The sequence below is a fragment of the Danio rerio genome, chromosome 23 (assembly GCF_049306965.1).
Source record: "Danio rerio strain Tuebingen ecotype United States chromosome 23, GRCz12tu, whole genome shotgun sequence".
NCBI classification, from domain to species: domain Eukaryota; kingdom Metazoa; phylum Chordata; class Actinopteri; order Cypriniformes; family Danionidae; genus Danio; species Danio rerio.
Window position 1 is genome coordinate 5,535,753 of NC_133198.1, and position 26,136 is coordinate 5,561,888.

The window sequence follows — 26,136 nt, forward strand, 5'->3', positions numbered from 1 at the left end:
CACGTAGGTTTCCTACAGGTGCTCTGGTTTCCCCCACAGTCCAAAGACATGCGCTATAGGTGAATTGAATAAGCGTGAATGCAATGAGTGTGAATGCAAGAGTGTATGGATGTTTCCCAGTGTCAAGTTGCGGCTGGAAGTTCATCCACTGCGTAAAGGCTGATTTATACTTCTGCGTCAAACGCCGGCATATGCTACGGCGCTGACGCATAGCCCTTCGCCGTGGCCGTCGGCGTCGCTGACGTGCACCTCTCAAAAAATGTAACTACACGTCGCAACGACGCGTATTGCAAGCTCTGTGATTGGTCGACTTGGTAGCGCTGACGAGTCTCGGCGGGACCGAGAGCCGCGCGAATGGTGCGAGCCTGATGGAGCGATTGTTTACAAGTGTGGAGTCCCGTGAAGGAGCTCCGGATGGAAAGTTTTGTTTTGTGTTTACCTCATAGTTGAAGTTGTTGCACGTCCACCGGTTCCTGCCTCAACATGAGCGAGTTTGAGCCACTTTTACATCCCAGAAGTGTTCAGGAAAAGCAAAAAAGCAGCGAAGAAACTCGACACAGAGGAACATTTACACCTCACTGCCAACTAGCGTTTCGGAAGTGTTAATGCAGACCAACAGAGACAGCGCGCAGAAGTATAAATGCACAGCTACGCGCGTTGCATGCGCCGTGGGTTACGCCGGTCACTTGACGCAGAAGTATAAACCAGGCTTAAAGCATATGCTAGATAAGCTGGCGGTTTAGTTCCGCTGTGGCGACCCCTGATAAATAATGCACTAAGCTGAAAAGAAAATAAATGAATGATGAATGTTTTGCAAAAATGTATGCCGAGGTGTTCCTTCACCTAAATATGAAGTATGCATAGGAACATGTTAGTAGAGGCATTTTTCCAACGTGCCTGTAGCGATTTTCTTAACACTGTCTGTGAAGCTTCAAGAGGATCTGCAGAACATGACAAGTGTGTTGAATGAGCTCAGCGCTTGAAATAGCATTGCAGTGTGTTCTTTGTGCTTCTGGCCAGGACCCTGCACGAGGAGCGCTCACTTACTGATCTGCACAAGCACTTCTGTCATCTAGAATTTAGGCTTGACCTTTTGTGTGTGTGTCTTTCAGCACCTGCGGCTGGAGGTCAGGTGTGCTGTGTCTGTAAACCCAGACTTCAGGATTGTCACTCTTTCTCTAATTTCCTGTTGATCATCTGCTTTTGTCTGTTTTAGTCTGAACTTCGACATGTGTGACGGATTCTTTCCACATGCAGTGCGCTACTGCGTTGTTTTCTTAGCCATGTGCAAGAATTCAAGTTTGGGTTTTGGGCTAAAGGCCTATTTGCGGGGCATTTTTGGGGATGGCCTCGGAGATGAAGTTTTAAAACAGTGTTTTAAGACATACTTTGGAAGCAACAGAGTGACCATGATCAAGTCCATCATCAAAGTAGTTCAGTATTATTAACTCCAGAACTGTCTTGAGCATCTGCGCTCCCAATACCTTCATAAGTACAGTAACTTGTTCTCATAAGTTCTCTTTGACTCACTGGATGGGAATGGCGCTTTTTTCTGCAAATGTTTCAGTTTTATAAATCTAATTTGCATCTTTATATGGAAACTAAGTAGTGGCTTTGGACTGCTTCTGTCAGGTGAACTGATTTGCTGTGGATTGACTACATGTGTTGTGGGCCACATGTTAGCATCCGCCAGCATGCTGGTCATGATCTTGAATGTATGAATGTCTGGAGAGGAAATTGTGTGATGGACAGTGAACATCTGGGATTCTGAGAGGAAGCCCTGTTGGAGACCATTATGAATCACATGCAAACATGCATCAGACAAAACATGTTGATATTTTAGGGCGGCTGCATATTTAGATCACTACCGAAAAGCAAGGATTTGTGAAAGTGTTGCTTTGTCAAATATTTAAGAGTTTGAGAAGGGCAGCCAAACGTTTGACATCCTGCAGTTTAATAAATGTGTCCATTGATAAGCAAGGATATGCTTCTTTGATCTTTCAGCATCTTCAGAATAGATTTTAACCAGAGCCTTCTATGGCCCTTTATGACACCTAGAATTACAATGTGTTTTTGTGAGCGGTGTTGAATACAGATGCAGACTGGGTCTATAATGTTTAGCGATTGTCCTAGGTAGGCCTGTCACAATATCTATTTTTTTGTTGTGTGCTGTTGCTGTATTGCACCAGCAAATGTTGCGATAAATGATATTATTGTCATTTTATTATTTCATATATTGTCATTTGGGGTTTATTACATATGAAAAATGTAAAAATATAAAAAAAATTGATAATTAGGCATTGGAATCAGAATGTAAAAACGTATATCCTAAATAACAAAAAAAAAGAAGAAGAAAGAAATATTAATGAAAAATACAGCTAAAATATTGCCAGAGTTGGTATGGGCGTTATTTGTACACTCACCGGGCAGTTTATTAGGTACACCTTCCTAGTACCCCTTTTGCCTTCAGAACTGGCTTAATCCTTCGATTTTGGTCAATATTGACGGCTGCACATCCATTATGTCAATCTCCCATTCCACCACATCCCAAAGGTTCTATATTGGATTCAGTCTGGTGACTGTGGAGGCCATTTAAGTACTGTGAATTCATTGTCATGTTCCAGAAACCAGTCTGAGATGATTCGGGCTTTATGACATGGCACGTTATTCTGCTGGAAGCAGCTATCAGAAGATGGGTACACTATGGTTATAAAGGGATGAGCATGGTCAGCAACAATACTCAGGTAGGCTGTGGTGTTGACTCAATGCGCAATTGGTACTAATGGGTCCAAAGTGTGCTTAGAAAATATCCCCCACACCTTTACACCACCACCACCACCAGCCTGAACCGTTGATACAAGGTATGATGGATTGACGGTTGTCGACGCCAAATTCTGACCTTACCATGTGTATGTCGTAACAGAAATTGAGAATCATCATACAAGGCAACATTTTTTTAATCTTCTATTGTCCAATTTTCAATCTTTTGTCCAGTTTTGGTGAAACTAGGCATGGGCTGGTATAGGATTCTGACGGTATGATAACCTTGGATAAAAAAGGTATCACGGTATCATGCTCACTGCTTCTAAGATATATTATTTTTAAATGTCTGGGTAAAAAACTATTTTTTTTTCCCTTTGAAAATATATTCTATTTTTTGAAGGATTTACAATATTTCAGACCTGTAAACATGTCAGGCTATATAATTCAAATGAATCATTGACTTGTGCTGTCTAACACAAAATTACTTTACAATTTAAAACTGTATCTTTGGATATTTCTTCTTTCAAACAAAAAAAATTAAACAAAAAAATCTTACACATACCTTATGAATGGTATTACAGAAAATTTTGGCGGTTTTAAAACCTTGACTTTTTCAAACACCCTCCTCCTTCCCCGAACCACACCAGTTTTATCGATTGACGCGCTAAACTCAACCAACAATTTGCAAAAGCCTTCCAGAAAAAGAAAAGCCCTTGTCTGATTTGTGATCTTATCAAAACAAATAATTGGTGTCTTGTAATGTCAACTTAAAATAAATAAATCAACCCAGGCTCATTCTGAAAACGTAGCCCCGTGGACGTTTCTTGAGGCCGCTAAATACGTTCAGGGAGGTATTTATTTTTGCAGTTTCTGTTTTTGCGAATCCACGAGAGGCCGATGTGTGCGCTTTTTCATTGTGTGCCGTTTGCACCCGCACTGTTCTCGCATGAACCCACCAGAAATCGCCCAGCCGGTAAGCGCCAAAAGAAACGGCGTCATACCGCCTCCTAGCGTTTGCTTAAAAAAAAGAAATGCAGCCATGCGTACCTCCGGCCACAATTCATGGTCTCCAGAAACGTCTGCGGGGCTACGTTTTCAGAATGAACCTGGGTTGAAATTAATTGCTTCTTTTATCTTGTATTGTCAATATTAAAGTGCAAGGAGCTTTTATTTAGCTTAGATGACAGACTCCTCGGGCGACATTTCTAAAATTGTTTAGCTTCTTGGATTTCATTATTTGCATCGTTCGTTTCAGTTACATTATTATCATTATCACAATTTGTAATATATAATACATATTATATTGCATTTAGTTATTTAAAATAAATACCAGTGTGATTGTATTATTCTGGTATTATAAAGATGCAACAAGATGTAACAGATCATGTAACAAATTTAGGACTTGATGCTTTATTTACTCTCAAACATGTGCCTTGACGAGTATCTTGACTTTTGCAGTCGGCTAACTGGTTGGAGTTGTCACGTTCAAAAGAAAACAGGTAGGGCCATTTCGTCAAGATCGCAAGAAAATAGCTGAACATTTTTTTCCCTCACTCAAGGAAGTAAAAAAACGCAGTAAATATGAATGATGCTCCTCGAGGAACAGGGGGGTTGGGATTGTGTTGAACGCTGAGAAAACTGCAGCAGCAGGTCGTACAGGTTTGACAAGGGTTGGGTCCACAGAAGGAAGAGAGACGTTCAATCTTCAGGCCTTACTAACAGGTTTTTGTCTCCTTATAAAGAGACTTCACCTGTCACATGTGAAGTTTTTAATATGACAGTCTGTCATTACAGATACCATCCTGTTCAATCACTGTCGTCCAATATACAGTCAAGCTAAAACCGATACCATTTCTCACAGCATTTTAACTGTAGTTTAGAAAATGGTTATTAGATATGACAAGAACTGAGTTAAATGGTGTCAAAACTAATTTATCGGGCACACTTTACAATAAGGTTTCAATAATTAATGTATTTACTACCATGAACTAATAATGAGCAATAATGTATGTACAACATTTATTAGCTAGCATGTTGTTAGTATGATTGTAGTATGAATTAGCATGTTGCTGGCACGTTTCTAGTATGAATTAGCATGTTTCTAGTATCAATAGTATGTTGTTAAAATGTTTGTTAGTATGATTCGAGTAAGGATTAGTATATTGTTAGTATGGAGTGGTATATTGTTAGTATGTTTCTAGTATGGATATGTATATTGTTAGTAGGCCTATAGATTGGTAAGTTGTATGTCCAATGTAAAGTCAATGGCAGTTTTTTTACAATGGAAGTCTTTGGAACAGTTCGTCACCTTGGAATTATAAGGTTCTATCTGCGTTCTGAATGATTTTGAGATAACAAGCTTAAAAATTTTTGCATTTCATAGCAAACAGGTCTTAAAAAAAGTCTTAAAATGTAAACAACCTAAAAAAACATCCTATAATGTAAATAAGTTGTCATTCCATAAGAATATGTCAATAACTCATTTTTAACAAAAATGTCAGATAGAACTTTAAAATTCTAAGGTGACGAGTAGCTAGGGTGTCATAAGTGGTTGCTAGAGTGTGGTTAGTAAGTTGAAATGTCATTTGTTATTGGCAGATTGGTAGTCTGAGTTAAATGAGCCCAATCTTAAGTCTGTATTACCAACACAATCTTTCAGGAATTCGTAACTTTGATTTAGTGGCTAATTCCTATGATCTAATTCGTACAGTTTAGGATGATTTGCTCATCACCCACTGACGGTTGGGGTTAGGGGTGGGGTTAGGTGCCACACTCCCTTTTTAAAATTGTACATTTTCATACTGCTGAACTCGTTCAAATTTGTACGAATTAGCCACTAAACTGATAAAACGTAAAATACTTACGTTTCCTCATGAGATCAGGCTAGTATTACAGTTCCAATTCTAAGTCAATGGGAATTTTCCGAGTCAGTTTTTGGAAAACCGTTAGTCTGATCAGTTGGAAAAGATATAGCAACCCATGTCAGAGCAGTTTTGAGGTTTTGTGTTAGTTTGGTTATTGTAGCGTGAACGGTTTAGGAGGAGATGCAAAAAGAAATTAGTGTCAGGGTGCTTTCACACCTAGACTTTTGTTTCAGAACCTGTTTCGATTGCCCAGTTGGCAAGGTTCGTTTGACATATGTGAAACCAGCAATCGCGCTCAGATCCGCGCCAAATCAATCGACCCGACATCGCCTGAATGAGGTGGTCTCGGCTCGATTGAAATGAACTCTGGAGCGGATCGATTGTAGTGAAAAAGCAAAATGATCTGAGCCCGGCTTTATCACAGTGTATTATGGATATGTAATAGGCCTATATGGCTATATGAAGAGAGAATTATGAGTAGGGAGGGATGTCATTCCTAGCGGTTAATGTGCGTTTCATGTTAAATATGAAAGTGAAAGCATGTTAACTAATAACGAGAGCTGTTTATCCATTAGGAACATTGACCGAACTGCAGTCTAGCCAAGGGCTCTGTATGAGAGCATCTTACCTCTGATTTAAATTTGGTGATGATGTCTGTCGGCGTCACCATTCAAAATTAAAGCGCAGCTTTACACTTATATTGTCTTATTGCTCATCGCCATAAATTAAAATAAGCAGGAATGACAGAAGAGCTCTGCAAAATAAACTATGAAACTCTGACCAATGTAAGGAGAGTTAATTTACACATGACTTGTTTTAGCTATTTTGGTCCATTTAGAAACTTTGCCGTGTGAAAGCGAACCGTATCAAGAAGAAAGAGCAGCATTGTAACAATTTGAATCTCTGTTTTGGAACAACCAAATCGATTCACAGGTGTAAAAGCACCCTCAGAAGAAGAAGAAGTTGATGTAATATGATATATATATAGTATGTTGGCTTTCTCAAGCCAGTGAAGCCACCATAATTAATCATAGTTTAGCATTTACTAATGCATTATTCAAATCCAAAGTCATGCTTGTTAACTTTAGATAATCCACTGGGAGTTAAGATGAACTAACAATGAGCAACTTTAATGTACATATTCCATTAAATTTTACCCAGATTCTGTTTTAATTTTTTGGACTTTAGATTGTAATGGTTAAGTTAAGTTTCAGTAAAAGCATTTAAATCATAAAATCAATACATGTTAAAATGCTGAATTTTGAATTCCAGTCATTTCAAACACATTCAACATTTTCTTTCCACTGATCTTGTTCAGTACGTCTTCCAGTTGTTTATTAAATGCTACTGTACCTGCTATACCACATTGTGAGGATAAGTTCTTGACTTGTAGCTTTTCCTTGTTTTGCATGTGTGTTTTACTTCATGTCGACATCACACTTGGCCTTTCATGTCCTGTTGATTATGTATTGACAAAACTTTAAGAACAGCTGCTGTCACAAATTTATCTACGTTTCTGGAGTAACGCTCTGCTCTCAGTTTAGCATTTAGAGGCAGATTTTTCTTTCTTTCTTTCTTTCTTTCTTTCTTTCTTTCTTTCTTTCTTTCTTTCTTTCTTTCTTTCTTTCTTACTTTCTTTCTTTCTTTCTTTCTTTCTTTCTTTCTTTCTTTCTGTCTTTCTTTCTTTCTTTGAAGCAGTCACAGATGGTCTCAACTTTGAACCAATGTTTATAAGCAGAATTTCACGCCTTACTAATGCAACGTCAACAAACAATGAAAATGCATTTCTGTAAATTGTCTGTAATGTATGAGTTGAATGAGTGTGTATCTATGTTTTCCAGAGATGGGTTACAGCTGGAAGGGCATCCGCTGTGTAAAACATTTGCTGGATAAGCTGGCAGTCCATTCCGCTGCGGTGACCCCAGATTAATAAAGAGACTAAGCCGAAAAGAAAATAAATGATTTAATAAAAAATTTGCGAAATTTTGTAATATGTAATATCTTAAGCGGATAGCTCATTTAGAAATGAAAAAATGTCATCATTTACTCACTTATTTCAAACCTTTACTTGATTTTTTAATACAAAAGAAGGTATTTGGAAAAATGTTAGAAACCCAACCCAGGCTTATTCTGAAATCGTACCACTATATACATTCTTGGAGAGCACCAAATACATATCAGGAGCTATTTTTAAATTTTTTTGCAGTTTTTGTGAATCCCGTCGCAATCGCCGTGTATGCTTTTTGAGTCCCCAAATTTTTCTCACAAATGCTATTTGCGAGTGCTGTTCTTGCGTAAATTCACCTGAGGCTGCTGTCGACTCACTGAATGATTGACCGACCGATCACCTCAACCACCCTCTTCTCTAAACCCAACCAAAAGCAGCGATCCAAAAGCACCGATTCAAAAGCACCGATTCAAAAGCACCGATTGAGCGGATCACTCACTTCCAGTTTTAAAAAACGACAGTTTTTAAAAAGCAATCCAGAAAAAGAAAAGCCCTCGTCTGGTTTTTATCACGTTTTCAGATTTTACCACATTCTCACTCTGTTATTTATTTATTTATTTTCTGGCTTCTGTTTTTGTCTTACCTGCTTTCTGGAACCGTTCTTCGACAGACTCGGAGCCCATAGTCATGGTGAACTCCTCTCTGCATCTCGATTCCACCGATGTACAAGGCGAGCTACTGGACAAACTGGTAACAGCAGGAAAGCCGTGCATACGGAGGTAAGCAGTCAGCTGGTAAGCGCGGAAGGGAACGGCATCATAACGCCCCATAGCATTCATTTTAAAAGCAAAATGCAGCCATAAGTACTTCTGTCTTCATAATTCGTGATCTCCAGAAATGTATATAGGGCAACGTTTTCAGAATGAGCCTATGTTGTAGAAACCTGTAACCATTCATTGATTCATTCATTTTCTTGTCGGCTTAGTCCCTTCATTAATCCGGGGTCGCCACAGCGGAATGAACCGCCAACTTATCCAGCAAGTTTTTACGCAGCGGATGCTCTTCTAGCCGCAACCCATCTCTGGGAAACAACCACACATACATTTACACACACACTCATACACTACGGACAATTTAGCCTACCCAATTCACCTGTACCGCGTGTCTTTGGACTGTGGGGGAAACCGGAGCACCCGGAGGAAACCCACGTGAAGGCAGACCGAGCCGAGGTTCGAACCAGTGACCTTCTTGCGGTGAGGCGACAACACTACCTACTGCGCCACTGCCTCGCCCAACCTGTAACCATTGACTTATTATTTACAAATAACATGTTATTTGTCATTCCTTTTGGGAAATCAATGGTTACAGGTTTCCAGCTTTCTTTAAAATATCTTCTTTCGTGTTCAACAGAAGAAAGAAACTCATAAATGTTTTGAACCACTTGAGGGAGAGTAAATAGAGAGTCAATTTTTATTTTTGGGTGAACTATACCCTTGACTTCCTGTTTTTGGGCTCTATTTTGACGATCCAAAGCCCAAAGCGCAGGGTGCAAAAGCATTAAGGGCATGTCAGAATTCACTTTTGCTATTTTAAGGATGGAAAAATACACTTTGCGCCGTGGCACATGGTCTAACAGGGTTGAGCAAATTCTCTTAATGAGTTATAGGTGTGTTTTGAGAATAAAGCAATCAGAGTCTCGTCTCCCATTCCCTTTAAGAGTCAGTTGCATCGCGCATTTGCTATTTACATGACGGACTTTGTAAGTGGAAAAACTGAACGCTTCACTAGCGAGAAAAGAGTTAAACATAGCATCAACGGCGCGAGTATGAGAGAAAGAGCCTCCTCGTTCTTTACTTTCACTTTCACTCTCGTGGATAGGGAAACGTGTTGCACATACGGCGCACATATGAGAGCAAATGCATTTGCTATTTAAACAGCGAGCTGCAAAACGTCAAAATGACTTGGGCCAAGCTAAAACTAGCAAACAACAATTGCGTCGCGCCTTGTGCCGCATTGCGCCGACTGTAGGGCTTTTTATGTCTGAATTGCACAATTCTGCTTGTGTTTTCTGCATCGCAGAAATCGTAGGGCTCTAATATTACAATATTTAGACAGTTATCAATACTTTGTTATTCATTCTTACCATCAGCTACTTTTCCATCCACATATTTTTATGCATGTTTTGAAGATGTGCATAAAAACACCAATATGCGCATACATTTTAAAAAAGTGCATAAAAATGTATGCGCATAATAGCGGATGAACTTTTTATTCGATAAAAAAAATGCAGGAAACACTTTTACTAAACAAATCCCAGCATGCACATTAAAAATAGTCATGTGATTTTGTTAAAAGAGATCATGTGATGATACAAATGTGTGTGAATGGACAAACCAGCACACTTGAGCACATTGTAAAACATCTGAAATGTTGTTTTGGTCAATCTTAAATGCCTTAGTATTAGTGTTGTTATATTAATAATGACTTTAACTGCAGTTTAGCTCTTTCATTCAGGGAATTAATTTATGTCCCTCATGACAAACAAGATATTTGATTCGAGGAACTGCTGTAAGCGTGTATTTTTCATGCAATGTTTGATACCGCACGGCGAATGAGAGAAAAAACCCTCCGCATTTCCCGGAAACTTAGATGCACACAGCAGGTATTGTCAGAAAGCCGCGTGTGTTATTCCGGTCACAAAATGTGGGGAAAATCCTATACGAGGTTAAAGTTTGGTTGTGGTGTTAACATGTTTACACTCGGTGCAATGGTTAACTTAGTTCGATACGAACAAACTGAATAAACAAAGAGCAATGGTGGCTCACTTACCAAATCTGTAGAGACAGGACAATCACCAGCAACTAGAGGCGCGTCTTTATGAAGAGAAGACTACATGCGAATCCGGATCTCAGCGTTTGCAGATGAGAACAGCTCTCAGGTAAACAATGTTCCTCCTTAGACACGTAAGTTATTGTTGTCGAGCGTCGCGTACACTGTTAATCCACACGTGACTCTGAGCTCTCACAGAGAGAAAATGAAAACAAAACCTAACTGCAGCAAACTATAAAAGCAACACTTCACGCTTGTTTTGCCAACACAATGTGGCGTCTCTGCCGTGTAAACACTGTGACACTAATGAATATTAATGAAGTTGCACAATAGAGCGCGCTGATTGGTTTGAACCAAGCCTTACTCATGCATTAATGCATCACACTGTAAGACGTAATAAGACTCACTCTGGCACAAACGCCCAGTCTGCACGCTGGAATACACGTTATTATGTCATGACCGTGACGCAGCTTCAAAAATTTGTTTCAAACCGGAAGTATGAATTTGCTTGAAATAACGCAAAAACAACCAATTTACACTTTTTAGTGAAATATAGGTGTCCTAATAGTGTTTTTAGCAGTGTGGGACACATATACGACTGTCAACAGCTCAAAAAATGTGTTTTGGTGTTTCGTGACCCTTTAAGAGAAGACTACAAGCGAATCCAGATCTCAGCGTTTGCAGATGAGAACAGCTCTCAGGTAAACAATAATCCTCCTTAGACACGTAAGTTATTGTTGTCGAGCGTCGCGTACACTGTTAATCCACACGTGACTCCAGCTGCGCTCTCACAGAGAGAAAATGAAAACAAAACTTAACTGCAGCAAACTGTAAAAGCAACACTTCACGCTTGTTTTGCCAACACAACGTGGTGTGTCTGAAGTCTAAACACTGTGACAGTAATGAATATTAATGAAGTTGCACAATAGAGCGTGCTGATTGGTTTGAACCAAGCCTTACTCATGCATTAATGCAACACACTGTAAAAACAACCAATTTACACTTTTTAGCGAAATATAGGTGTCCTAATAGTGTTTTTAGCAGTGTGGGACACATATACGACTGCCAACAGCTCAAAAACTGTGTTTTGGTGTTTCGTGACCCTTTAAAAGAAGAAAAGATTAACGCAGCTTCTCCTACCTCAATAAATTCGATTTTGACTGTTGATATTTGGTGCCAGTTAGTCAGGAAGTGACCATTTTGTTTTCTTTTACACATTGGAGGCAAACGCTGCTTCATTCGCACGTCTTTTATGCGATATCCCTGTTTTGTGCATAAATTTAATTGGCATCTTTGGATGGAAACAAAGCTAATAACAGCCTGTAGTCTCTGCTGTCAAACAGATTCATCAATCCCGAACTTAAGTATTTACAGACGTATTACAGCAGCAATTAATATTGAATTAATATTTTTGTCTACAATATGTCTCAGTCGACTTTAATATGCTATCTTTATGTATATAAATTAATTCTAGAACTCTGCAACCACTACTAGTAAAAAAAAAAAAAAAAAAAAAACATCTAATTCAATTAATTATTACATCTGGTCTCTGAAAAAAATTTGGTTAGACTTTTGAGTTTTAGCATAACTGTGCACATTCCACACGAATGGTCCTGAACATATTTTGGGAGACATTTTGAAGGTATTTGTCAAAGCCTCAATGTTTTGCTTCAGGCATTTTTGACGATCGTGCTCTAAAATAGGCAACACACTTCTCCATGTAGGGCAGTGTTAGCAGGATCTTGTCAAGTTGCCTGGTGAAATAAAACACACTTAAAACCCAGAACAGCATTCAAATTCATCTATTCTCTCAACCGGCCATTAAACCATCAGAGGGTTGAGCATTACTTGCCCGTGCCTTAAAATGCCCTCCTTATCTGTAACCCGATCCCAGGCAGCAGCTGCCGTCTACTTGTTGCCCTGTTGTTCTTTGTGAAAGGGTGTGTGTGTGTGTGTGTGTCTGTGTGTGTGTGCAAGAGGAGAGTTGTTGATGAGCAAAAGCCTTTTCCCTGTTGACAAGCATTGCAGCTGTTTTTCCAAGTCTCCGAGGAGAAGCGTCTCCTGTCTGAAGACCAGTCCAAAAAACTCAGACTCAAATCTGCGAATCGCTCCTTAATGCTTATTTATACACTAAGATGTGTGTGTGTGTGTGTGTGTGTGTGTGTGTGTGTGTGTGTGTGTGTGTGTGTGTGTGTGGTTTTAAAGATTGTTCTGTTACAGAAAGTTTGGTTGGTCTGATTTCTCATAAAATATCTGGCTCATTTAAAACAAACAAACAAACAAACAAACAAACAAACAAACAAACAAACAAACAAACAAACAAACAAGCAAGCAAGCAAACAAACAAACAAACAAACAAAAACAACAATACATAAATAAATAAGCAAACAAACAAACAAACAAACAAATAAGCAAGCAAGCAAATAAATAAATAAATAAATAAATAAATAAATAAGGGCGTCACATGCACATTGCGTAGCATGATGGCCTCATAGCAAGAAGGTCGTTGGTTGGGGTCCACATGGATTTCCTCTGGGTGCTTCAGTTTCACCCACAGTCCAAAAACATGCGCTATAGGTGAATTAAATAAGTTAAATTGGCCGTAGTATGTTTATGAATGCAAGAATGTATGGGTGTTTCCCAGTGTTGTTTGGGGCTGGAAGGGCATCCGCTGAGTAAAAGATGTGCTGAATAAGTTGGCGATTCATTCTGCTGTGGCGATCCCTAATTAATAAAAGGACTAACTAATATTAAATAAATAAATAAACAAACAAGTAAACAAACAAGCAAGCAAACAAACAAACAAACACATTAATTAATTAATTAATTAGTTAATAACATCCCTGCAGGCACAAGACATCAACATGACATCATATTGACGTTGTACCCCAACATATCCCAACGTCATGGGGACATTAGATTTTGTTTGGAAATGAAAATCGGGTTGATGTCAGAACCAAATGTCAGGCTGACACCAATATCCAGAGTTCAACCTAAAATCAACCAAATATCAACGTCTAATCATGTTACATCTTGACGTTGTGTGAACGTTACGCCATCTATCAAACATCGGATTTTGGTCACTTTCCAACATAAATTAAAATCAACCAAATATCAACGTAATTTGACGTCATTATTGGATGTCAAAATAACGTTGCCCTTAGACGCTGGCTAGACATTGAATTTTGGTCAACTGATGTCATGACCTAATCTAACTTAATTTCAAGGTCGTATGAAGTTGTGTGCCTGCTGGGATTAGTCAGGTATTTCTTTATAAAATGTAATATGTATCGTTTCAGCAATTATATATATATATATATATATATATATATATATATATATATATATACATATATATATATATATATATATATATATATATATATATATATATATCTTATATTTATTTTAATAAAATAGTCAAGTATGTCAAAAAGGCCTCTACATTGAGTAAATTATTTATTATTATTATTTAAGTTATTTTGTTCTGTGGAATTCTGAGGAAAAAAATAATGACTATCCAATATATTTTTAGGGATGCACTGACGTATCTGTTTCAAATATTGTATTCATTTAAAGCAGTGGTCTCAAACTCAATTCTTGGAGGGCCGCATCTCTGCACATTTTAGCTTCAACCACCTCCAACTCACACCTGCTTACATGTCTCTAGTTTTAAACATCTTGATTAGTTGGATCAGCTGCATTTAATTAGGGATGGAGCAAAACTGTGCAGAGCTGTGGCCCTCCAGGAATCGGGTTTGAGACCTAAAGCTTTCGGCGCACTGGCAATATTATAAAAAAGGCAGATAACAATGGCTTGTTATTGTCGGCACAGTAAACTGTGGCTAATGCAGCCGTTAGCCTATAGTGGCCCAGAGAAGATATGTGGCCCAGTTATCTTAAAACATATGTGGGCCACTTTTGGCAAATATTCGGCACAGTAGGCTATGGCTAATGTGGATTTAAGCCGATAGTGGTGCAGAGAAGATATGGTAAATAGGGCCCAGTTATCCTAAAACAAATGTGGGCCACTTTTGGCAATTTTTTGGCACAGTTAGCTCTGGCTAATAATTCACTGATGGTTACCAATATTCAATCTATTCTTAGAAGTATTAGACCAGATCTGGGCCAGAATAAAAGCAAACTGTGGCTCAGAATAGGATCAACTATAGGGATAATTCTGGCTGATATGTCGTATTGCAATGGCTTAATTGTGGCCCAGATCTGGCAAACAGAAGCGGACCATCCGAGTGCCATCATTCCATGTAGTATGTGGGCTGGATGTAAGTGTCTGATGTGGGCCACATGAATTTTGCTAGCTGGGTCATTGACTTCCATAGAATTGTTATTTCCTATGGAAGTTGATGAGTGCCAGCAACCAACATTCTTCAAACTATCTTCTTTTTTGTGTTTGACAGAAAGATAGAAACCCTCAAAAGTTTAAAACCACATGAGAAAAAGTATTTTCATTTTTGGGTGAACCATCTCTTTAAAGTGTTTATAATAGCGCATTGTTACGGTTAAAGGTTTAGACAAGACGCTTCTTTAATGAACGCTGGTCATCCATCAAGCGTGCTGGATGTTTTTGGTTTGTCACTTGATTCTGTAACCCGATGTCTCTTCAGAGGCCAGGCGCTGCGGTGACCTTTTCATGATGTCTGCTCACAGATAAGGCAACATGTTTGAAACCAAGGTCAATATTTACTATAGTCCATCAGCAATATACACCAAACATAGTATAGTAGTATAACTGTGCTACATGGTTCTGCATGTGAACTGACTTAGGCCTTGTTGGATAACATTTAATCTCATAGTTTCATATGGAAATGTCATAATTCATATATTTGAGCATGCATTAGTATATTTTTGCAATATTTTGAAAGTTTTATATCTGGGAAATCCTAATAGGGACTTGTTTAAGTATATGATTTGCATATATCGCCATATGCAGTGATACACACACATGAAGTGAATATATGAATTTTATATGCAGTAGATCATTAGAATATTCATTTATTTGTGTTTTATTTGTCTACTGGATATCTTAATATTTATTCCCAGTCCGCTTTAGCTAGCAGGAGAGCTGTGTTATGAACCCAGTACACCTAAAACAGCAGTATTGTCCTTGGGGAAGGGATCTGTGTGTTTCCTTTGCCTTACTGGATGCCTAAATTGGTCAGGCAACCCTCACTCCCACTCCCACCCCCTACGATTTCCCTGTTCTTCAGGCCTTTTTTGGACTGTGGTGCTCGTGAGCGAGAGCGAAGGAGAGAAGCGGACAGCAGGAAAAGGACGGAGGTGTGGGTGACACAACAGATCTCCTGACACACAGTGAGAGAGAGAGAAAGGGAGAGAGAGACAGAGAGTGTGTTAGCGACACTGTAGCTTTCTTAATAAGGGCATGTCTGGAATGTCAGCCCTTCGCTCTCAGTAGGTCCTCTAGTACCTCCTCATGATAACCACTGGGGCTGTTTATTAAGTCTAGTGCTTTTGTTTTTGCGACTTTTCTTGCATGTTGTGGCTACTGGTTGGCATGAATCCTTAAAGTGAACCCATTATACCCATTATTTTTCATTGTAAGGTGTAATGTAGCTGTTTGTGAATGTGAAATGTCTGTACTTTTTAAAAGTTATTAGCACTTCTTGAGTGTATTGCATATTCTTGTTGAATCGCTGAATTCCTTCTCAATTGTAAGTTGCTTTGGCAAAATAGTCTGCTAAATGACTCAATGTAATGTAATGTAGTTTTAAAGAAAAAATGCACATATATGCATATATATATATATATATATATATATATATATATATATATATATATATATATATATATAAATATATATATGTATATGTATATATACATATATATATATATATATATATATATGAGCAATATCACACGAGTAGCAGTGTGCTATGGCTGAAAATCAGCACTGGTGGGAGGCTGAGTGCCTTAGCTCCCGACCAGTGCTTATATACAGCCATAGCACACTGCTACAAGTGTGATATTGCGTTTATACAACAGTTCGATGGCACAATCTTTGTACATAAAAAAGAAAATCAGGCACAAAGAGTCTAAAACCCTTTTGTATAAGGAACTACTTTCTTCCGCCATTCATTCACATCTACAGCTGACGCCAGAACAGCAGAAGCCGTTACTAATTCACCAACGTCACGTTAGAGCTAGTATTTGAATGATTCCCTATTGCGTAATGTGAAGCGGGGCTTCTGCTGTGTGACCCCTTTAAGGTGATGACAAAACAGCAAATTTTACTCACATTTTAAGATTATAAGGCTGAACGTGACATGAAATACCATCCATCTACAGAGATTTCTCACCAGACTGCTGTTGTGTTTGCGATAAGGAGGGACAAGGCTGAATCCAGCTCTTTATTTGCAGCTTCTTATTGACTCTATCCGGTCTGTTTTTCACCCTTTTTATTCACGCTCAAGAGAACACACTGAGCAAGGGCTTATTATGCGGTTCTGGCGGCATTTTGTGGATAGACAATGTCAGCGGTCTTTGGCTGCCGACGAGCTCTAAGAAATTGTAAATGTTTTAAAATAGGCGCTATTCTTACATATGAACTGCATAGTTACAATTCTCGACTAAAATAGCTACATTCTCGACTAAAAAAGCCTCAAAAGTACATTTTGTTGTCTAATAGCAGTAATATTTGTCAAACCGTAGCCTGCTTGTTGCTTGCTGTATGTGGGTGGAGTAATACATAGAGGTGAAGGGTGAAGAGGCCTTTGTGTGATGTTACTGGCAAAATATCGCACTGCTATCAGCCAATCAGATTCAAGAACCAGAAAGAACTGTTGTATATATATATATATATATATATATATATATATATATATATATATATATATATATATATATATATATATATATATAGTGGACATAATTACATTTTCAGTTCTTCCAAGTCAACATTTCAGACTGAGCACATCTGTGAATTAATACCAGTGTGGTCGTAAAGGAATTCTGCTCAAATTGTATTGGTGTTTTTATTTCCCCCCACCATTTAGCACAGTTAAATATAGCTTAGCAATGATGAATCTATTGAAAACAGTTTTGTGTCAGGGAATGCTGCAGGATCATTGAATGCAGAGGAGAGAGCGCTCACCAAATCCATGGCCACAAATATGCTTTGTGGGCAGTTCTTAATAGTTTACTCTGCTTTTCAGATTCATTTTGCATTTGGACTCAGTGACTTCAGAACAGAATGAAAGTCCAAATGGTAATTTTTCGAAGAGCAATGGCAGTTAAATGGTGGTTTGCAGAGAAATTAGGGACAGAGCATCCAAATAAATGAAAAGTTACTGCAAGTTCACCTTCAGGCCAAGATATGGTCTCCTTTTTCATTCATCAGAACATTAAAGAAGAATTTGAGGGACAGATATCTTCTCTGAGCCACTATAGACTCAAATCCACACTAGCCATAGCTTACTGTGGAGAATATTCGCAAAAGTGGCCCACATATGTTTTAATATAACTGGGCCACATTTTCTATATTTTGAAAAATATGGGCCACATTAGGCTCACAGCTGTAATAGTCAGAGTTTACTGTGTCAGACCCAGAATACCCTTAAATTACTATTTTTGCCAACTGTGGCCCGCATTTGTCCACCATCATTTGGGCCAAATGTATCATTTTCCACATTGGGTTCACATTCAGATTACGTTTTGCCAGTGGTAAATCTTTCCCTTCAATGGCCCATATATGAATTTGAATATTTGGTTTCCATTTGTCATTGTGCAGGTGGGCTACTTCAGGCTTGCATTCATTTTGACTGGGCCAAAGGACAACCACCAGTGCTGCATAACTGCCTAAAGTGGCCCACATTCGCTATCTGGGACCGCTATAAGACAGATTTCGATTGGACTGCATGAATTTGAACCTATTGACTTCCATAGTGACTTCCAGGTTTCCAATGTTCTTTAAAATATCTTGCTTCGTCTTCAACAGAGGAAATAAACTCATAAAGAATTAATTAAAAATTTTTAGGTGAATTATGCCTTTAAATATGTTTTTGTTAGTAGTATAAAATTGAAAAGCAATGCTTTTTTTTTTACATTGCAATGCAAATCATTCTGACCAAATATGTTTTTTTCTTTGCATAAAATTACATCAAATCAAATCACTTTTATTGTCACATCATCAGAAGCACGTATGCTATGATAAGTGAAAAGCTTATATTGAATAAAGAAAAAACGGCTGATATATAATTCAACCAATTTGTAAAATCGGTTTTAAAAACATATTTGTGAACTGCCGTGAGAGCAGCCAGTCTTGCTCAGCCCATCTTGTTGACACTGAAGGAAATTTATCAGTGCCTTCAGTAGGTTATCTTGATTTTCAATTCCAGTGCTATTAATACTCTGCCGCTCACGAAAGCTGTAAAGCACGGCCTTGAAAATCTGATATCTCGTCACCTGAACTTCACTTGACATCAGGAGTCTGAAAAATCTGGCGCCTTGCTCGGCAGCTCAGTGTGTCCTCCACTCCGACAGCCATTTTGTCTTTCCTTTCCAATTCTCCACTTTCCTCTGTCGCATAATGGGACGACTTGATTGACAGGGTTTATGTAAAGGGTGATACGATCCCGCACGATCTTTTATTTTAATGTAGGGTTGGGAGAAGCTCCAGCTATGATAGGAGATTCATGGTCACACCATCTGGAATGATAGTTACTGTCAACCCTCCCAGTGGTCTTGAGCCATCTCAATTAACCAATTATTGTAAGACAGGCTAGAACAGACTGCTAAAGATGGCTGATTGCGTTTCTTTCCAAGCCTGCCTTTCTTACGATGGCTGAGAGAGTTCCATGCGCTGCAGATCTTGTGTCCATTACAATGGACGTCACATGTCAGCCCATGTTTTTGTGGTTACTGAGCATTTCGTCTAATTTAAAGCCTGCAGTCTATAAGAGTGGATGATTGTCATCCAATCAAATGGCGGTAAGGCTCGGCTTGTTGTAATTTGAAATAAATCCAGTACACTAAAATGCAGCATGGCATCACTTCACTCCAGACACAGCCACATTTGCAATGTTTTTATTCAGATTTATTGATATGTTTGCCAATATTTTGAAGATTGCATGTAAAAAAAGTGGGATTGCACTTACTAATTAAACTTTAAAATCTTTTGTAACATGGCAAGCTTTAAGATCAGGATTTTTTCAAATATGTCTGTCCAATAGGACGTACAATGGGATCAAAATCTGTCACTGAAACAAAATCTCCATGTTGATTGAACTTTTTATATATAAAAAAGACTTTATCGATGTACTAATTCATTGCTAAAACAATTTCATGTGCAGAATATACAGATCTTGAGCATAGCAGATGGATATATCTCAGATGTGGTCATTATTACATTCACATGGTAAGTGTGACGTGGGCATGGCAGCCTGGGCATTGCACTGAACTGATCCATGTCATACCTTTTTAAAAGCATCCCAATGCAACATGAGGTGCTTTGACACACACTATACACCTCCTTAAATTATTATTAAAGGGCCACGAAACCCCCGTTTTAACAGGGTGTTTCCACACCTCTAGTTTGAAAAAAAGTCAGGAAAGTGGGCGTGTCCAGCTTTGTTAAGGGGGGAGTGTCATAGGAGGAAAAGAGGGAAGGTGTATAAAAATTTGCATAAAAATGGGAGTTTTGGTTAAGGTACATGCTGATTTTCACAGAGGCAAAACAAAGGCACAGACGCAGGGGAGAAAGACAGTGACCATGTTTACATGGACATCAGTAATGGAGTTATTTGCCAAATTATTAAATGGTGGACATTAACTGCAGTTTGGCTCTTTCATTCAGGAACATTTCATTTATGCCCCTTGTCACAAACGAGATATTTGATTCGAGGAACAGCTGGAAGCAGTGTATTTTTTAAAGCAATGTTTGATACCGCACGGCGAATGAGAGAAAAAAACCCTCCGCATTTCTCTGTAACTTCGATGCACAAAAAGTAGCATCAGAAAGCCGTGTGTGTTATTCCTGTCACAAAATGCAGAGAAAATCCTACACGACGTTAATAGTTTGATAGCTATGTTTACATGTTTACACTCAGAGAGCCGCATTTACAGCGGATCTTTCAACCCATAATACTATAGTGATATTAACGTACTGTAAACTTTAGTGACTTAGAAATCATTTGACTAAGGTCTGTCTTTTAAAACTGAAAGAGTACTGCTGATGATACTGTGGCGAGGGGGCGTGGCCGAGAGCCGTGGGAATGGAGTGAGGCCACCGCGTAAGTGAATACACCTGCGGTGCGCACCTGCCTCGGATCCCATGGAAGGAGCTCTGGACCATAAAAGGAGGACCGATGGCAGAGGAAGCCGAGAGAGGACCGGGCCCGGACATATTTTACTTTTGCTTTCAGTTTGACGGCAGTCTCCGTGAGGAGCTGCCGTCCGTTTGTTTTGGTTTAGACGGCAGTCTCCGTGAGGAGCTGCCGTCACTGTTATTAATAAATCATTTAAACCTGCGTCGGTTCTCGGCCTCCTTCTTCCCGGCGGCCAAAGGGCCGTGAACTTTATTACAGATACAAACTAACTTTGCCATCTGATTAAAACAAAGACCACTGATCGTTCACTTACCATATCTGAAGAGACAGGACAATCAACACCAACTGGAGCCGCGTCTTTATTAAAAGGAGACGAGCAGCAATTCCGGATTTCACCATTTCCAGATAAGAAAAGCTCTCGGGTAAAAAATGTTCCTCAGACACGTATTTCTGTTGCGCGTCACATGCACTGTAATCCACACGTGAGTCCAGCTGCGCTCTCATAGCAGGAAAATAAAAACGAAACCTTCACTGCAGCAAATTATAAAAGCAACACTGACGACCCGTATCTCCAAACAATTCTTCTTCTCACACTTGTTTTGGCAACACAACATGGGATCTCTCTGCTGTCTAAACATTGTAAGAGGTCAAAATAGTCTTCGAAGCTATCGTGCATATTAATAAAGTTGCACCACATACACAATAGAACGCGCTGATTGGTTTAAACAAATTCTTTCTCTTGAATTAATGCTGCACACTCAGAGATGTAACAAAGTACTCCAAGGAACAGACAGTCAGTCTACACGCTGGAATACCTAATCGGCATGACGCAGCTATTTATAATTAAACACCCCTATTTTATGATGATTTGAGATGAAATAAAAAAATATTTCATGTTTTCATTTTTAAATGTCAGCGTTCAATATTTTGCATGAACTATTTGTGACCTTGTTTGTGCTCTTTCTCAGTGCTGGGTGTGAGGGCTCACGCAGGGGCCCAGGTGGAGCCGCCACCATTGCAGCCAACGAGTGGAGCACCAGCGAGAGCCCGGAGGAGGGCCAGGAGGATGAGGTGGACGGGATGGACAAAACCGGAATGGACGGGGATGCGGAGGGCGTCTGGAGTCCTGACATTGAACAAAGCTTCCAGGAGGCTCTGGCCATTTATCCACCCTGTGGCCGCAGAAAGATCATCCTCTCAGATGAAGGAAAGATGTATGGTGAGTAACAGAAAGCTGAACACTTCCAACCTTTAGTCTGTGTGGTCCACATTTGTTTTTAAGATAACTAGGCCACATTTGCCTTATCTCCTCTGGGCCACTTTAGATTCACACCCACGTTAGTCAGAGCTAACTGTGCCAAATATTTGCCAAAAGTGGCCCACATTTGTTTTAGTAAAACTGTTCCCCATTTGCCATATCTTCTCTGGGCCACTATAGGCTAAAATACACATTAGCCATAGTTTACTGTGCCGAAAATTTGCCAAAAGTGGCCCACATATGTTTTAGGATAACTGGGCCACATTTTCCATATCTTCTCTGGGCCACATTAGGCTTACAAACGCAATAGCCAGAGCTTACAGTGCCAAATATTTGCCAAAAGTGGCCTACATATGTCTTAAGATAACTGGGCCACATTTGCACCTACACATGTGAGCCACTTTAGGTATAGACCCAGATTACCCTTAAATGACTTTGCCATTATTTTGCCAAATATGGCCCTCATTTGTCCTCATTGGGCTCACATTCAGATTACAATTTGCTATAAGCGCAAAATCTTTGCCTTAAATGGCCCATATTTGAATTTGAATCTTTGGCCCCCTTTTGCCATTGCACAGATGGGCCACTTCAGGCTCACATTCATTTTGTCTGGGCCGAAGGAAGGCCACTAGTGCCACATAACTGCCTGAAGTGGCCCACATTGGTATGCTATCTGGGCAATCGTCACAAGTATGTAATCCTTACGAACCCCAATTTTTTAATGCTCATCTAGGAAGGGGTCAGCAACATGAAAAGGACACGTAACTCGAAAAGTAACATTCTCTATTTATTTAGAGACCAAAAATGCATGTCTATCAAAATAAAGTGGCAACAAAAATATAGATAATTCATTTAACAATATTACCTCAGCTAAAATAATTAATTAAACAAACAAACATACAAAAAGCATAGATCCACAAAGAATTGAATAAACAGCAACAGCACCGGTATGGCTCCTCAGCAGCGGCTGCAGAAGGCGCGCACGGAATTCTCAGACCTTCATCAGGACAACAACATACATGGAGATTCTCAGCAAGTACGGGTCATGCTCTCAACAGAGCAAAGATCGGGAGGATAAGTCAGACACATGCTGGAAAACGAAGAGGTATCAAGACACTTGTGCTGCCCATTGCATTACAAACCATGGGAGAATGCAAATTCTTCAGCAGGATAGCACTAGAGGATTGGCCATCCCAGTCACCAGATATGAACATTATTGAACATGTCTGGGTTAAGACGAAGGAGGATGCATTAAATATGAAACCAAAGAATCTTGATGAACTCTGGGAGTCCTGCAAGAAGCTTTCTTTGCCATTTCAGATGACTTTATTAATAAGTTATTTGAATCATTGCAGAGATGTATGGATGCAGACCTCCAAGCTCATGGGAGTCAGACACAACATTCATTCTTTTTGCACTGCACCATGACTTTATATTCTATACTGGACATTATTTCTGTTACGTGACAAGAATTTTGTTTAGGCAAAGTCAAAACTTACTCTCCTAATTAAATAATTAAAAATCAAGGCATGATCATATTTTATTTTTGGTAAACTAAGCGTAATCCAGAAGCCACTTCTACCAATTGATCAACTAGAAGTCAAGTTATTATTTATTGTTCTTAAAACTTATAGGCGACAAGTCTTTTGTCAGGTAGTGTATATACTGTGCTTTTTACTTTTATCAAAATCAGGCGGGATTTCTGATTAAACTGCACACTGATGAGGGAAACCCTAGACATTCACAAAGTTTGTGATGAAGTTCAGTTTGTTTCATTCATTCATTTTCTTATTGGCTTAGTCCCTTTATTAATCCGGGGTCGCCACAGCGGAATGAACCGCCAATTTATCCAGCACATTTTTACACAGCGGATGCCCTTCCAGCTGCAACCCATCTCTGGGAGATGAGTTTGTTTCTTCATGCAAAATTTACTTGAGGATTGAAACTAAATTTAGCTGCTTTATTTAAGAGGTTTAGTGAAGAAGTGCCATTTTTAAGCAGAAGGGGAATCTGTTAATGCTGAATTTTAAAGCAACAGGAGGTTTGAATGTTGGAAATGTAGAAAAACAAGAGAAGAACAAACGGGGTCAAGTCGTCCCAGTGTTGTGGGAGTTTTATTGTGAATCAGAGGGTGAACTTCTGACACTCCCCACCTCCAGATTTTCCCGTTCCCACATGGGATCCACTAACAGGAATGATGTGTTTCTCATTTGAGTCAGCGTTTTCAATAAAGCATGAGTCAGCCTCCTGTCCTATGTCAAGTGTGACATTTTCCTTTTTATCATGGCCATTACTTGCGTATGATTCATCTGTGTTTAAAATACTTGAACGCTTTAAAAAGTGGATTCATGCTTGTTTTGGATTTAGTAGACATTCGGACATGTCTGCAGATAAGTGTCTGGCCTCTGCTAAAAACATCTGTTCTAATAGGAGGTCAGTTTATGATTGCCTACATGCAAACAAGCAGCTAGATGATCGGTTCTCACCAGAATTAAACATTTCCTGATAATTTACTCACCGTTGTGTTTGTGTTGGCGGTCTAACATCTTGAGGCCATGTGTTGTTTCCCCATTGTACTGCCCATCGCATTTCTGAGGTAAACATTCATTCTGTATTACTCTGAGCATTGTATTACAAAAAAAAACAATCAGTGGTAACACTTTAGAATAACTATCCGTTATAACTAGTTAATAGACCATTAATTAACTGTTAGTTAACAAGTTATAAATGACTTGTTAAATAAAAAATAATAGTTTGTTAATTATTTACAACTGTGCCTTATAGATGGGCAATGGATAACTTACAAGCCGTTAGTTGACAAGTTGTAAATGACTTCTTAACTGTGTTTTAATGATTTAAAACTATACCTAATAAATTTTTAAGAGATCATGAACAAGCTGTTAGTAAATTACTTAATAAAGACTTGTTAAGTATCAGTTAATAGTGTATATATGTTATTGGGACGTTATTCTAAAGTTGCAGCTATTTTTCATTTATTAACTGTTAGTTAATGAGGAATAGTTGCAACTTTAGAATAACGTCCCAATAACATGCTTAAGCTAATAACTAACACTTAGCTATTATATTTACTCACACTTTACAGACGAGAGTTGTTCATCGTTTGTTAACCATCTACTAATACCAATGAATCCTTGTAGAACAGCAAATGGATGGAATAAGTTCAAGCTACAGAAATTTGATGTAATATTTAAAATATAAAATGTTTGTTTCTAAACCTTGTTCCACTTATAGGCTTTTCTGTGTGCTGTGTTTTACCAAAGAAACTCCACAGATGAAATGTTAAAAGTTGTCTTTAATGTATAGAAACACACATACTGAACCATGACATGGCAGTACAGCAGTATGCAAGAATACAAACCCATGAAGTGCTAAACATGAAAACTAAATAAATAAAAATTTAAAATTACACCAGTGGTCTAATAAAAAAGTTTCACTGGTGTTATTATAGGGTGAACAACTGATCTGTAAAGTGTGAGTAAATATAATAGTTAAGTGTTAGTTATTAGCTTAAGCATGTTATTGGGACGTTATTCTAAAGTTCCAACTATTCCTCATTTACTAACAGTTAATAAATGAAGAATAGCTGCAACTTTAGAATAACGTCCCAATAACATATATGCACTATTAACCGATACTTAACAAGCCTTTATTAAGTTATTTACTAACAGCTTGTTCATGATCTATTACTAATTTATTAGGTATAGTTATAAATAATTAAAATACAGTTAAGAAGTCATTTACAACTTGTCAACTAACGGCTTGTAAGTTATCTATTAGCCATCTATAAGGCACAGTTGTAAATAATTAACAAACTATTAACTTTTGTTTAACAAGTCATTTATAACTTGTTAACTAACAGTTTATTAATGGTCTATTAACTAGTTATAACGGATAGTTATTCTAAAGTGTTACCCAATCGGTTAAATAACTTGCACTCACAGAATACTCAACCCCATGTCATGCCAGACGTTCATGTTCAAGACACAGGCTCATTGAAAATAAGGGATTCAGCTTACATTTTTGTCAAACCACAAAAACGTAGTTCAACATTAATTTGACTGCAGTTTCTTGAAAGTTATGCGGCACTGGTGGTATTCTTTTGGCCCAGACAAAATGAATGTGAGCCTGAAGTGGCCCACGTGTACAATGGCA

General features: G+C 38.6%; 1 protein-coding gene across 1 annotated transcript in view; it reads left to right on the forward strand.

The window, feature by feature from the left end:
- Positions 1-26,136, forward strand: part of tead3a (TEA domain family member 3 a) — a 58,491-nt gene that overhangs the window by 2,950 nt on the left and 29,405 nt on the right. The window contains 1 exon segment of the mRNA NM_001435891.1: positions 21,674-21,924. Coding sequence (NP_001422820.1) covers positions 21,720-21,924 — 205 coding nt within the window. The 5' untranslated portion in view covers positions 21,674-21,719.